General features: G+C 36.9%; 1 protein-coding gene across 1 annotated transcript in view; it reads right to left on the reverse strand.

The window, feature by feature from the left end:
• EPC1 (enhancer of polycomb homolog 1) overlaps positions 1 to 13,949 on the reverse strand; it is a 99,203-nt gene extending 85,254 nt beyond the window's left edge. The window contains exon 1 of the mRNA XM_040248052.1: positions 13,669 to 13,949. Coding sequence (XP_040103986.1) covers positions 13,669 to 13,671 — 3 coding nt within the window. The 5' untranslated portion in view covers positions 13,672 to 13,949. The remainder of the gene's footprint in view (positions 1 to 13,668) is intronic.
• Positions 13,950 to 15,329: the final 1,380 nt, after the last annotated feature.

Raw genomic sequence — 15,329 nt, forward strand, 5'->3', positions numbered from 1 at the left:
AAAAGCAAATAGGGTGGTATGTCTTGTGTGTGTATTCTGGAATATCCTGTTTTGAAAGGAACATTTAAAATAATTTTATATCATTTTGTTTTCAGATTGACAAATGATTTTAATAAAATATACAGGAAATATGTCATAAATTTACTTCACAAAGTAGTTTCTTTTCATCTCTTTTCATGACACTTAAGAACTAATTTTCAGGTTAACTGTCTTAAACCAAAAGTTTATTCACCATTTCAGATTTTCCATAATAAAGTTGGAAATCAGTATTTAACAATCATGGAATAGTCAGCCATCAATTTATGTGGCTATTCATTTAAAAACTCTGAATAACACATGCTGAAGAGGATGTAGAGAAAGGTGAACCCTCCTACACTGCTGGTGGGAATGTAAGTTGGTGTAGCCACTGTTTGAGAACAGTATGGAGGTTTCTCAAACACCTAAAAATAGGATTACCATATGATTCAAATCCCATTCCTGGGCATATATCCAGACAAAAGTCTCATTCAAAAGAACACATGTAACCCTATGTTCATAGCAACACTATTTACAATAGCCAGGATGTGGAAGCAACCTAAATGTCCATCAGCAGGTGAATGGATAAAGACGATGTGGTGTGTGTACATACAATGGAGAATTACTCAGCCATGAAAAAGAACGAAATGCCATTTGCAATGACGTAGATGCAACTAGAGATTCTCATACTAAGTAAGTCAGAAAGACAAATACCATATGCTATCACTTATACGTGGAATCTAAAATATGACAAATGAACCTATTTTTGCAATAGAAACATAGAGAACAGACTTGTGATTGCCAAGGGGGAGCGGATTGGCAGAAGGATGAAATGAGAGTTTGGGTTTAGCAGATGTAAACTATTGTCTTTAGAATGGATAAACAACCACATACATTGTAAAACAGAACTATATTCAATATCCAATGATAAACCATAATGGAAAAGAATATTTGAAAAATAATGTATATATATAGATGAAAATGGAATCACTTTGTTTTACAACAGAAATTACAACATTGTAAATCAACTATATTGTACTTCAATAAAAAATTGTGTTAAGTAATTTCTGTGGCTATTAAGGTGACAAAAAAAAAAGGTGTTATGGCTGTACATGGAAAGCAGCATACATGAGAAGGTGAACTGAGGGAGCGAAGAGCAGCCATGAAGGACCTACCCAGGGACCACGACCTCCTAAATGCGTACGATGGACAATAAGAGGATCATGAAGGAACAGAGAGGCAATGTTCCTCCTGCAGTGTGTGAAGCAGTGGGATACCATCTTCCTCACACACTGGAGAGAGAGAGGGATTCTCTGTTGAGTGCTATGGAGCATTTGCAATGGTAAATTCCAGAGCTGAAAAAGAATCTACCTGGAAATTCCAGTTTTCCATTTTTGGGGGGGGCCATGCCACATGGCATGTGGGATCATAGTTCCCTGGCCAGGGATGGAATCCAAGCCCCTTGCACTGGTAGCACGGAAGTTTAATCACTGGCCCACTGGGGAAGTCCTTCCAATTTTCCATTCTTAATATCACCAACCATCAGAATTTTAACAAAGGTTCGTATGAGGTGAATTATGCCAGGAAAATCGTATGAAATTTAGTGTGGTTATTCTTGAATTTAAGATATAATAGAAAAAAAATAGTTTTTAAAATAAAATTTGTATAATCATGAAAATCCAAAATTTGAAATTCCACATATTTGGCATGTAAAATAGAATGTACATTTAAATTTCTATTCCTTACTTAACTCAAATTTTATTCTCCAGATTTTCCCCACTGTTTCACTAGTTCCTTTAATGTAGTATAGCTGAACAAGTGTGCTTCCAAAAAAATGCAGTCTTAGAGTGTCTTATAAAGGCATGTTTCCAATTGAAATGTATACTTAAAAAAAAATTATATATTTGGCTGTACCACATCTTACTTGCAGCATGTGGGATCTAGTTCCCTGACCAGGGATTCTTCAAACGCAGGCCTCCTGCATTGGGAGCAGGGAATCAATGCCACTGGACCACCAGGGAAGTCCCGAAATGTATACTTTTACTTTTACATTTTATACAAAATTCTGAGTTCTTATGCATTTGAAAGGAAATAATACAGCGATTCTGTACCAGCTGAGCTACAAAGGAAGCCCAAATAATATATAGACAACTGTCTATGTTTATGCTCTCAAATGAACAGCAATGTCATTCTGCCACTAGCCAGCCTGTTATTTTTCTTCTTTTCTCTTTAAATTTCTATTCATTTGGGGGAAAAGAACACTAAGTTATTATCAATAGAAGTAGTCTTATAAACTCGCAGTTGTCAAGAAATAGTAAACAAGCTAATAAATCCCTTATGCACTTTCAGCTCTTCAGTGCCCTTATGCTGCCCCCTGCCGCCCAGCATCCACACTGCACTCAAAACTGTCCCAAACTTGCAACCTTTTTCACTCTTCCCAACAAAACTTAATCTGGTTAGAGATCTATACCACTGGAGTTTTCCTCTACCAGGCTAATGGGTAAACAGATGTCTATTAACACAGAGGTAGTTCCTTCCTATTTATCCCATCACCATTTCCAGGCCACTTATAAGTTTTTGAACTGATGTCTTATGGGTAATGACCGACATCCTGATTCCCAAGCCTGGGATTCCAAGTCCTCCCTGCGCTGGTTCCAAGGTACCATCAGAGGTCCCTTCCTCCACCCACCAGCCTCTAGCCCCCGCACATCACAGCTTACTCTCCGCCCACACTGGACTTCCAGCTGGTACTCCCAGTGCCACAGTGTTTTCTCTCCTCTTTGCTTGTGTTCTCACTACTTTCTTTACTTGAATGTCTCCTCTCAATTTCTACCTATTGAAAGCCCACCCACCTTCCAAGCGCTGGTCAAAAGTACTTGCTCCATGAAGTTTTCTCCAATCCCCAAATGCTTCGCTTCTGTTCTCCCTTTAATCCTTTCAGGCCCTGTCCAATATAGTTGTTGTTTTAATGTAGTAGAAGCTCGATAAGGATTTATTTAACGAGTGAAGAGCAGTTAACAGAGGAACCTTAATTCTTGGAGCACTAACTGACTTAATGACTTCATAAAGGACATGGGGAGGATGATGACAGCCTCTCTAATACCGCAACAACTTTATACACCAGGGTGAGGTGAATGTTTTAATTTCCATCACAGAATGTAAGGCCAGTTTTGATCCCTGAAACCAGAGGTATCTGTGAAAAAAACAACTGAGTGCCTTTGTCGTGTCAGGCATTATTCTAGGTGCTTTAAATGCAAATCTCATAGCAGTCAGGTGGGTAGGTAATATCACAGAAGAGGAAACTGGGTCTCTGGACAATTAAGTAACTGGCTGAAGGTTATAGGCATAATAAAGAGCTGATCGAGGAATTCAGATCTGTCAAAGCTGGGTATTTAGGGACTTCCCCAGTAGGGAAGTGGTGGTCCAGTGGTTAAGACTGTGCTCCCACTACAGGGGGCACGGGTTCAATCCCTACTTGGGGAACTAAGATCCTGCATGCCCAATGAAAACATAAGAAATGTGTATTTAAAATGTTCCTGTGATGTCTCCAACAGAAATGTGTATGGAGAGGCTTCAAAAAAACTGTTAAAAGAATTGCCTTAGAAATTGGGACCACATAGACAAAAGCCAAGAGAGAGATTCAGTGTCAATTAATTATCCGTTAATATCTGCAAGAGCTGATTGTCTTACAAGGCATAACGTGAAGGACTGTAGTACTCTGCCAAGTTCAAAGGTCTCTCAAGGACAGTTATATATATTCTAAAAGATTAAGAAATGCAGAATCCAAATACTTTGAATTGATGTAGCCACTTGTGTGGGGACCAACAATTCTAACTTGACTGAAAAAAAAGGTAAAGATATGATAATATCTCAGGAAAATAGGCTTTGAGAAAACTTTTTTTTTGGATACAGTGAACATAAATAGGTTCATTATGTCACAGTGTCTCAGACAGGGATCTAATTGTGTTGTAATCAAAACCTGTGCTCATCAAGAAACTTCAGTAGACAAAAAAACTGGAGAAGGCAACACTCTAATTTTTTGGTAGGATATAACTCTTTTCTTAGTAGGTAAGAATCTTTTAACTTCATAAAGAGTTAGAATAAGTACAGAAATGTTTTTAAATTTATGTAATTGTTGTTTCACAACATTTGGAGTAAAAGGTCAGCTTAGTACACTTTTAAATAGAATTCCTTCTTATATGCAGCATTGAAACATTAAAGAGAACTTAAGAATCACCATATTTAAAAGTTAAATGTATGAGGGGCTCCCCTAGTGATCCAGCAGTTGAGAATCTGCCTTCCAACGCAGGGGATTTGGGTTCAATGCCTGGTTGGGGAACTAGGATCCCACATGCCACAGGCAACTAAGCCCATGTGCTGCAACCAAGACACAGTGTAGCCAAAATTTTAAAAATAAATAAACTTAAAAGTTAAATTTATGAGATGGATAAGACCTTCTTAACTTCTTCAAAATGCCTGCTAAAGTACCAAAGTAAGCAATCAGATGCAGTAAAGGTAAAATGTATATAAAAAGTTGGGAGGTTTTTAATTAAATAATGCCATAAATGAGACCAAGTTTTAAAGGACCATGATATCTAAAATTTGCAAGATTTATAAGGTAAATTTAAAAACATAAGGAAGAACTACCTTTGGGTATGTAACTTCAATACATTTCATATTATTTTTAAATAACTTGATTTCAGAATAGTCTTTCAATATACAAGACTTACTCTTGAGGGCCAGGTAACATAATTGAAGAGTGGCAGCTGGACTGCTTTTCTTCCAACTGATGCTGGTATTCATTAGGCAGTCAGCACATGTGGACAGAACTGGTTTAACTGTCCAATTATGCTTTCAGTCTGAACCTTCCTCCCTTCCTAGATGACTGTAGCTTTTGAAAGATGGAGATGAGAAGTAGTAACACTATCTACTGGTAGCCCCAGTATCTGGTGTGGTGGCTTTGTTCCATAGGGTCACTCAGCAATCCTCAACTCCAGCAGCATGTTAGAACCCCATGGAGAGTTTTTAGAAAATACTTATGCTCAGATTCCACCGAAATCAGCTAGAACCTCTGAGGATAGGACACAGGCATTTAATTTATAAGTTTTTGGGTGATTCTAAGTGCAGGCTCTTGATGAAAGTGAAAGAGGAGAGTGAAAAAGTTGGCTTAAAGCTCAACATTCAGAAAACGAAGATCATGGCATCCGGTCCCATCACTTCATGGGAAGTAGATGGGGAAACAGTGGAAACAGTGTCAGACTTTATTTTGGGGGGCTCCAAAATCACTGCAGATGGTGATTGCAGCCATGAAATTAAAAGACACTTACTCCTCAGAAGGAAAGTTATAACCAACTTAGATAGCATATTAAAAAACAGAGATATTACTTTGCCAACAAAGGTCCGTCTAGTCAAGGCTATGGTTTTCCCAATGGTCATGTATGGATGTGAGAGTTGGACTGTGAGGAAAGCTGAACGCCGAAGAATTGATGCTTTTGAACTGTGGTGTTGGAGAAGACTCTTGAGAGTCCCTTGGACTGCAAGGAGATCCAACCAGTCCATCCTAAAGGAGACCAGTCCTGGGTGTTCATTGGAAGGACTAATGCTGAAGCTGAAACTCCAATACTTTGGCCACATCATGGGAAGAGTTGACTCATTGGAAAAAACCTTGATGCTGGGAGGGATTGAGGGCAGGAGAAGAGGACGGCAGAGGATGAGATGGCTGGATGGCATCACCGACTCGATGCACATGAGTCTGAGTGAACTCCGGGAGTTGGTGATGGACAGGGAGGCCTGCTGCTGCTGCTAACTAGCTGCAATTCATGGGGTCGCAAAGAGTCGGACACGACTGAGCGACTGAACTGAACTGAACTGAAGTGCAGACAGAGTTAAGAAGCACTGGTCCACAGTGTGAGCCTACTGTGGTCTGAAGTTCCAAGAGAATTTTCTGCGATTATGGACACTACTATAGACTGAATGTTTATATCCCCCAGCCTCCAAATCCATACAGAAATCTAGCCCCAGATGTGATGGCACTTGGAGGTGGGGTTTTGAGGGGTCATGAGGGTGGAGCCCCCATGAAAGGGATTAGCACGCTTGTAAAAGAGATCCTAGAGAGCTCCCTTACCCCATCCACTGTGTGGGACACAGCTACAAACCAGGAAGTGGGCCTGCACTAGACACAGAATTTGCTGGTGCCCTGATCTTGGTAAAGAATCCACCTACAATGCCAGAGACCTGTGTTTGATCCCTGAATCAGGAAGATCCCCTGGAGAAGGGAATGGCTACACACTCCAGTATTTTTGTCCGGAGAATTCCATGGACAGAGGAGCCTGGTGGGCTGCAGCCCATGGGGTTGCAAAGAGTCAGACACGACTGAGCTACTAACACTTTTTACTTTCACTTGATCTTAGATTTCCTAGCTTTCTAGAACTGTGAGAAATAAATTTCTGTTGTGTGTAAGCCACCCAGTTTATGGTATTCTGTTACAGCAACCTGAACAACTAAGAAGCGTTCCACAAATTAGTTGTCCAATATGGTAACCAACAGCCAGGTGTAGCTACTCAATGTTTCATTTTAATTAATTCAAATTTAAATTTACATAGCCACAAATGACTGGTGACTGCCATCCTGGACAGCACAGTTCTGGCAGGTTTAGACCATTTTAAATGACCTGAGTCTATTATTACCTAGGTGCTGAGTGATGTTTTATGATATGGATGAAAACAGCTCAGACCTGCCTCTTCGAGTACTTCATTCCAGCTTCTTGATGGGGTCTCCACAGGATGAAAGGATAACTCAATGTTTATTCAGGCTTCTGAGAATGCTAAGGACATTGAATTCACTGATTTTTTTTTTTTTTTTTACTGATTTATGTTGGAGGTTTGTTTCTTGGACTTTACACTTTAGTGAAAAATGAGCAAAAGCTTTCAGAACTAAATTTCAAAGCAGTGAAGCAATTAAACTCTTGGCTCCTTGGTACTTGAGTGTTTTTCAGCTGGAGGTTGTGACCTCTGTCTTAGGCGGATGGAGAGTTTCCAGTGGATTGGGGCAGTAGCCTGAGTTTCAGAGCTAAATATAAGTCACTGGCATGATGGCCTCTTTTTCCCAGTCTCATCAAAACCATGTCCTTTTAATGAATGTGGGGCTTTAGTGGGTGGTGGGATAAAATCTTGAGAAAACCCAGCAAAATGACGAGATACAGAAGTCTTTTTCATATGTAACTTGCTACTGAGCACAACTCAGTTCTATTTTTACTTGCTTTTAAAAATAATTTGTAAATTATGGATTACTATTTTTTTTTTAAAAAAAAAGCTAAAAATACACACAAATATGAGTTGCTGGAAAAATAGTCTCAAATGTGATGCTCATGCTGAAACATAAGATGATTCCTCCTTCAAGTCATTGCTCTCCTCTCAAGGAGGCTATTCTGACCAACTATTCAATCCTGCACATGTATTTACTCATATATTTGCCAATTATTAAATTATATCCTTTAAAGTTCAGCATATTTCAAAGCCAAAATATTTTCCATGGCAGGTACCCTCTGATTCTCTAAAGCAAAGTCTCAAAGTGTGATCCTTTGACCAGCAGCATCAGCAGCATCTGGAGGCTTCAACTTCTTAGGCCCCACCCCAGACCCACTAATCCAGGAACTCGAGGTGTGGGCCCAGGTACCTATATGTTAGGTGGTGCACACTCAAGTCTGAGGTCCACTGATCTAGGCTACATTGAATCCCCCAAAAATGTCCCAGAGGGGTAAACTTCCCTATATCCCAAGGATGGAAAAGGTGGAAACATCTTGTACATAAATGTACCTTGTAAGTCATGAAATAGAAGCCAATATTCTCTTTTGACCTAGTGTTATGAATCATGAATTTACTCACTTCAACAAAGCTTTCCTGCATCTCTACTCTCTGATCTTTTTTTTCTTTTCCTGATAGAATCGCAACTTCTTTTTTTTTTAATTTTAGAAATGTAACTTCTAAAAGAATTTCTGAGCTGCTCCTGAAGAGATGATATATGGTGCATGTATCTTTAGCAAATCTGACATACAAAAATTCAGATGTGTACAACTGATAAAGTAGGTAAGCATTGCTCATGTCAAGAAAAGATTATTAGATTTATAAATTATTCACTAGAGGACTCATTTAAATAGGAATATGATACAGTTTATTTAAAATAAGCCAATCTGGGGACTTCCTTGCAGGTCCACTGGCTGAAACTCTGTGCTCCCAATGCAGGAGGTCCAGGTTGAATTCCTGGTCAGGGAGTTAAATCTTGTATGCCACAATTAGGACCTTGCACAACCAGATAAATAAATAAATAAATATTTACTATATGCCAATCTACAGAAGATAAATTTAGAAATATCCAATGTTGACAGTTAGAAGTCCAGTTTCTGATTTCAGACTTCCCAGGTTCAAACTCTGGCTTTTTCATTTACTGTAACCTGGGCCAAACCTCTCTAAGCTTAGTTTGCTCATTTATAAAATGGGTATAATAATTATTCTGTCTCCAAAGTTTGTTTGAGGATTTAAGGAGCTATTTAATACAGGTAGCATTTATCCTAAAGGCTGGAACATAGAAAGCTCTCATTAAATGCTTATTTTTCTAAATTAGCAGCATCCGTGACCAGTCTGGTTTCTATGAAAACAGGTTTTATCACTGAAGAATGTTTTTACAAAGCAGTTAAAGTTTACACAAAGCAAATGGGAGCTAGCCACACTGAGCACTGGAAACTAGGCAGGTACACCTTTTTAAGAGCTCCTCCCTAGCTAAACCAATTAGGGTAACTTCAGTCTCCCAGAGACAGGGTTTAGGTATGAGCGTTTCCTACAAACCTGGTCAAAGAACTGTAAGAAGCAGTTTGCTGTGGGCCTCTGGGAAAGAATGTTTTCCCTTCTAAGAAGATGCTTAAGAGAAACTCTGGAAATTGTAGTATCAGGATATGATGCTTGGAGATGCAGCAACCATCTTGGGTCTATGAGGAAAGACACTGCTGACATATGGCAATGTACAAGAATGGAAACTACCAAGGAACTTGATAATATTGTTGAGCTATTGAACCAGACTAGAAATGGCTTGACTCTCCATTATTAATTTAGTTGAAATAAAGTGTCCTCATTTTTTTTTACACAGGATCCTATGTTAGTACAAAAGCAAACTATATGATATAATACATTTAGATGGTATTTTAATTGGCTGTATGATAAAATAATTTGCTGACTTCATTTCTGGAGGTCATCTTAAACCACACACAGAGAATTCTTAATGAATAGCTCCTTCCCTTTCAATTCATCTGTATATAACAGCAATCTTACTTTCCTGGCTCCATATCTGATGTGCTTCACTAATTAACCATTAACTACATATTTAATTATATTATCTTCATAAATTAAAATACAAATGGTTATTATAAAAATGTTTGTCATGTAAATACCCTTGGAATTATTTCAGACAATTAAAAAAAAAGTTTTCATTCTAATGTAATCCTTTTTAACATGGAAATTGTATTTCCCTGCTTCATTTCATAATTGTTATAGACACTGACATTTATTTCATGAGAATGAGAGCAAAATGTACAAAACGAGGCTTTACACATTAAAGAAAAAAAAAGTTTTCATTAAATGGACCTCACTAGGACACACCCAAAATTCCTACTACCGGAATGATCCTCTCTTCTCAAGCAAATAAGTAAATGTTTTAGTTTTCACTTTGCAGTAGTAATTTGCATTAGCTAACCATCTACTTATACAGCATCTATTAGGGCTATATCTAAAATCTGAAGGCTATTTTCCCTTCAATGTGTCCCAAATAATGGTCCTTCAATAGAAGAATAGGACACTTGTTAAGCCCTATATAGATTTTTTTTTTTTAAAAAAAAAAGCTTTACCCCAGAAATATTACTTCGCCCTTATTCTCAGATGGGGACCTCCCACATGTAAGATCTTAGATTTAAGAATTTTTAAAAATGTTGAACCATATTGGACTGTAAACTCCCTGAGGGCAGGAATCCTTGCCTTTTTGTCTTAATACTGCATCCCAGCATTTTAGCATAGCAGCATATAACAGGAGGAAAATGTAAAATAAACCCCTAAGTAGAAATAGATGTTGAATAAATCAAGTATAAAGGCCATTCCTTTCATCTTTTTCTTAAAGAAATCATTATCTTTGTTTTCCTTCGTTTTAGAGTTCCATTTGAGAATCTTTTCAGAAAGATAAAAAACAAAGTCATAACACAAACACCCATTTGATCTCTTGTCTTTCCCTGTCTTTTCCTTTGCAAAACATGTAATGATATGTGTGAGAAAAAGAAGAGGTAAGCACACACAAAAAGAGGGTGGAATTAGAAATAGATATAATTTCAAGTCTGTCTTCCACTTGGTTTTCAGAGAGCAAAATTTTTAGCTAATTTTCCTTCTCCTAAAAAAGTTTATTCCATGTTATATTAGATTGGTTCTGGCTAATGTTTTCAGCATTTTATGATGTCATCTTTATATCACTGTAAATGTTTCTTCTCTTTGTTACTGCATTTTTCCTAATAGGTTTGCTGACCTGAAAATTTTCCCAATCTTTAACAATACTAACGAATAAAAATGAATAAACTAGGAAATTATGTGAGTTTACTACATTGTCTTAATAAAATGTTCAGTTTATTTCCATTATTGACCAAACTCATAATTTCAAGTTCATATTTAGAGGTTTATTGTTTAGAATTTGATTTACAGATCTTCTGTTTCTTTGGCATCATTTATTTCTTCTTTCTGCAAACTGGTTTTTGGCCATTTCACTACTCATTGACCCCTCCCCTCCATCAGAGGGATAAAGCAGGGTGAGAAAAAATGGTAACTATATTTTAACATAGTCAATGTTACTACTTACTACTGTCTCTGATAAAAAGGTGTGCCAGAAAAAAATAAGTATGTAATTGTTGACTGAAATAACATTTCAAGATCAAAAAAATTCTTTATTGTTCATGATCTAGCAACTGTTACTATGAAAAACTGAGTTAGTTCCCTACATACTACATTTAATAAATAAGATTTTCCAGGATAAAACATAGTTTATTATAATCGTTCTAATCATAATCTCACTAAACTCATAAACTAAATGCCTACAAAATGTTGTCAATAAAGAAATGTCTGAAGAATCAAGAGTGAAAATGAAGCACAAGGTGGATTTAAAAATGGAGAATAATATAAAACAATGAATTGTTTTTGCCTCACAGATTTAAACCTCCTTATTTAGTGATGTAAAAGTCATAGATAGAAGAATATCTTTAACATAAATATCTATGGAAGATTTTAAAAAGTGAAGATGCAACTATAATGGTTACTCATAATCAATGATGTAATAGTCGATGATATAGGAGAACAAAGAACATTGCATAGCTACATATGGACTTCACAGAATCAGTTTGTTTTTAAAAGGGGGGCTTCATTAGATAAATATTTTTAGTTTTCACAAATTCAATGCACAAAGTCACCAGCTGAATAACAGAATATTTTTGCAATAAACATATTGGGAAGTATATTTTATTCAGTAGATTAACTTCAGAGAACTAAACTCTCCAGTACAATCAGAGGGTTACAGAATATATTTACACCTGCAGTATTTCACTCTATAAATAATCTATAATGTCAAAACCAATCTTGTTGGGAAGATTGAAATTTTATGATGAGATAAAATGTTATAGTGAATATTTTCAAATTTTTATAGCAGAGTATAAACAAAATATAGGCAAAATTTATAATTATTTTTTAAGTTCAAGGAAAGGATACAACACTGATAAGTAAATATGAGACACAAAAATCAGAAATACTATTCCTAGTCATTTTCACACATTCTTTTACTTGAAAATTTTAACGATTAGTGAAATGAGCACTTACATATTTCAAAGTGAAAAAAAGATACTTTATAACTCCAAAAATGTTTACTCTCTAAAGAAATCATCTATTCAATCATATGAAAAGGTGGTCTAGGATACTATCTCAGTTGTTTTTGTTTTACTTAGCAAAATAATTTGTTTTATGGTACAATTGCTGATTTTTTCCCTATGTTCTTTTTCAACTAAGGACATACTTACTATCTTCATAAATATCTAAAATTTTCACAGAGACCAGTAAAAACTATATCATATCATAATACACATTTTTGTTCTTAGGAGGCTTTGGGCCTAAAATCCTATATTCTCTAATCAGATAACTCTTAACAAGAACAAAGATGGAAAAGATTTAACCTGCACTTAGATATATGAATACCAATATTTTAAAAGTTAAAAGCAGTTGTATCCATATTCTTAAAAAATTATCTCAATCTAAAATATTTGCTCAAGGATATACATAAATTCAGCTGGAGTATCACTTCAAAATAAAACAAACAACAATGTAAGCATTATTATATGTCAAACTCCTAGAAAATCCCCAGGAGAAACTTAGAATAGTTATTTAAGAAATCCCTAGGTTCAAAATAAAATTCAACTTTTACAACATTCAGTGAACTAAAACTCAAAACATTTTGTTAAATTAAAGATGTTGGATGGATGATATTGTAATAGAAGATAAATACAAAATGTTACTGAGGAAAGAAAGAGTAAACAGACAGCTTATTATTGAAAAAAATTGTGATCTAGAGATGATCAGATCAGATCAGATAAAACACAACTGCAAACTGCATGCTTGGCCTGCTGCTCCCTGGACGGGTTATGACGACGTGTCTCTTCTCACCCATAGTTCACAGTTCACAGAAAACATTAAAAAATACAACTGAATAATTTCCTTCGACCAAATCAAACTTTCTTTAAGGAAATAAAAAGAGAAGATAATAGATCAAATGTTGCCCCACCTCTTTTTTTTTTTTTTCCTTTTTTCTTTTAGTGAAACTGACATAAATTGTTGAGGAGAGAGCTACAGCGCCACCAACACAGATCAATGCAAAACAAAAAAGATCCCCCACCGTGTGCAAATAGAAAAAAAAAATTAGAAAAATGCCAAAAATTACAAAATGTCTCCCAAATGTACCTTTTTGGAGAAAAACAAGCTAGATCTGCAAAGATTATCTAATGAGGAGCCTCACAGAACTACTAACATGGAATACAAGTTTAGATCTGATCAGCAAATAAAAGATCCACTATTTAGTAACAGCCATAACTTAATATAAACCCGGTTATGTCAATCTCCACCTTCATTCTACCAAGGGCAGCTTTTCTGTAGTTTGTATCTAAGCAATCCATCAAGAAAACTACAATAGGCCCATTTCACACCAAACCAAACTACATGTATAGTTTGCCTGCTGATCATTTAGTCCTGGACAAATTAGGTAATACATAATTTTTATAAAGAGGATATGCACATATTTGGCATTACCAACATTGCTGGCACAAAACAAGTCCATCTTGAGATAGCTGAGTTCCCTTTAGCTCATTGTAATTAAAGTATAATTTATAAATATTTTGCTTTAATCATGAGGTTAAAAAAATTTTTTTTCTTTTGGTAAAAATTAACCAGATAAGATTAGGTGGAAATGTGCAGAGATCAAAGCTAAAGAAAAACACCAAGATTGGTTTTGTGAGAAGAAACACAATGAAAATCCTTTTTTAGCTGGCGGCTCAGTCAAAGATGTAATGGCATAAATGTTGTAAAATGACAAACTTACCATTAGTGGAGGCAAAGAAGAAGCCAGTTCTGGAAAAAGAATTGTAACAATATAGGCTGGATACTTGTGTCCCTAGAAACAACAGCCTCCAGGCAGCGTATGGATCTTCCAACATCTTTAAAATATCTGGTAGAGAAAAAGTCAGACTTTCTTCCATTATCGGTGGCTGCATGGGGTGGCTTCCCCAGGATCTGTGGGCGTTTGGGAAAAAAATCGGAGAAATATCCACGAAGATTAAAAGCAGAGGAGGCAGCGGCAGCCAGAAGACTCTGGGGTTAACAACTTTGCGATGGCAAGCAGGCGGGCTCTGATTGGCTGGGCGGCCAGCGTCCCTACAGTCTGCACTATCCCCCACTACCCCCGCCTCCTGCAGCTCGGAAAAAAATGCAGTGTGAGTGCCATTTTACACTGGGCTTTTAAAAACACAGCCACCCAAACGACAAAGTCTGAAGCTCGCTACCAAGTGACACTGCAAAACAATAGCGCCCACGACTGCCCGCGAGCTCGGGAAAATGCCCCCTTTGATGTCTCCAGCCACACTCTTTTATTTCTTGCAATGTGTTTTTTTTGGTGTTTTTTTTTTTTTTTTTTTTTTTTTAAGCATGAGCACGCTTTTCTTAAGCAGCTTGTCATTCACCAACGTCGTGGTCTCCTTTGGATACCAGTGTGGCCAGTGAAAAATGGTCCCCATCAAAACATTTTTTTTTTAATTGAACATCTCAAAGGTACCTAGAGAAGCCTTGCACCGAATTCACGTCGTCTCCAGGTCAGGGAGCTTTCACTCCTTGAAAAAAAAATTAGAATGGGTTAGCACTACTACTTCCTCTTGTGCAGAAAACACAAATAAAATAATGATTTTAGCGGCTACGTTACAAACAACAGGCATGCGTACTTTTTTCTCCTTAAAAAATTGTTTCAGAAACCTTTGCTCAGTGATAGAATCCTACCAGCCTGCCTTACAAACAAAATGGCTGTGGTACTGAGTTTTTTTGGATCCTCCCACTGTGGCTCCTCCAGGCCTCCAGGAAGTGGTAAAAATCCAAAATAAATACAGTACTAAAAGTACATTGTCCAGGCTGAACTCGAGTGAAGCCTTGGATGGGGGGATGTCTCAAAAATGTGCTGCTTTTTATTAGTTTTTTTTTTTAATTGTTTTGAAAAGAACATCAATCACTAGAGATTTACTTGACTGTAATTTGAACTTCCTGTTTTACATATTTATAAGGTCTTTCACCTATCTTGGCAGGCTTTCAAATTAAGTGGGCTGGGAAATTTGATGCTCTGTGTCTAGTTGTGAGCTGAGTCAGGTATTTGGTGGTTGCAACTGGGCTTTTAAATAAAAACGAAGTCGAAAACTTAAAAAAAAAGGATGAACGTTAAATGAACGCTCCAGTATGATTGATTGCAAATGTAAAGCCACAAATGTCAGCAAATATGGAAATATGTCAAATACCGCATACATGTGTTAATTGAACACATTCAGTATAAAATTCTTTGCCAGAGAAATTTCTGGTGAGCCAAGGGTAATACAGGGTTTAAAGGAACTGAGTGAAGAAAGCAGTGAGCAAGTGCTCGTGTCCTACAAACCCTCCCCAACAGCCGCCCTCCGCCCCACCCCCCGCCTCTCCCCACGGTCTGGTATTTCTTCGCGTTTGGCGTTT

Source organism: Oryx dammah, unplaced genomic scaffold, assembly GCF_014754425.2.
Source record: "Oryx dammah isolate SB20612 unplaced genomic scaffold, SCBI_Odam_1.1 HiC_scaffold_10, whole genome shotgun sequence".
Taxonomy (NCBI): domain Eukaryota; kingdom Metazoa; phylum Chordata; class Mammalia; order Artiodactyla; family Bovidae; genus Oryx; species Oryx dammah.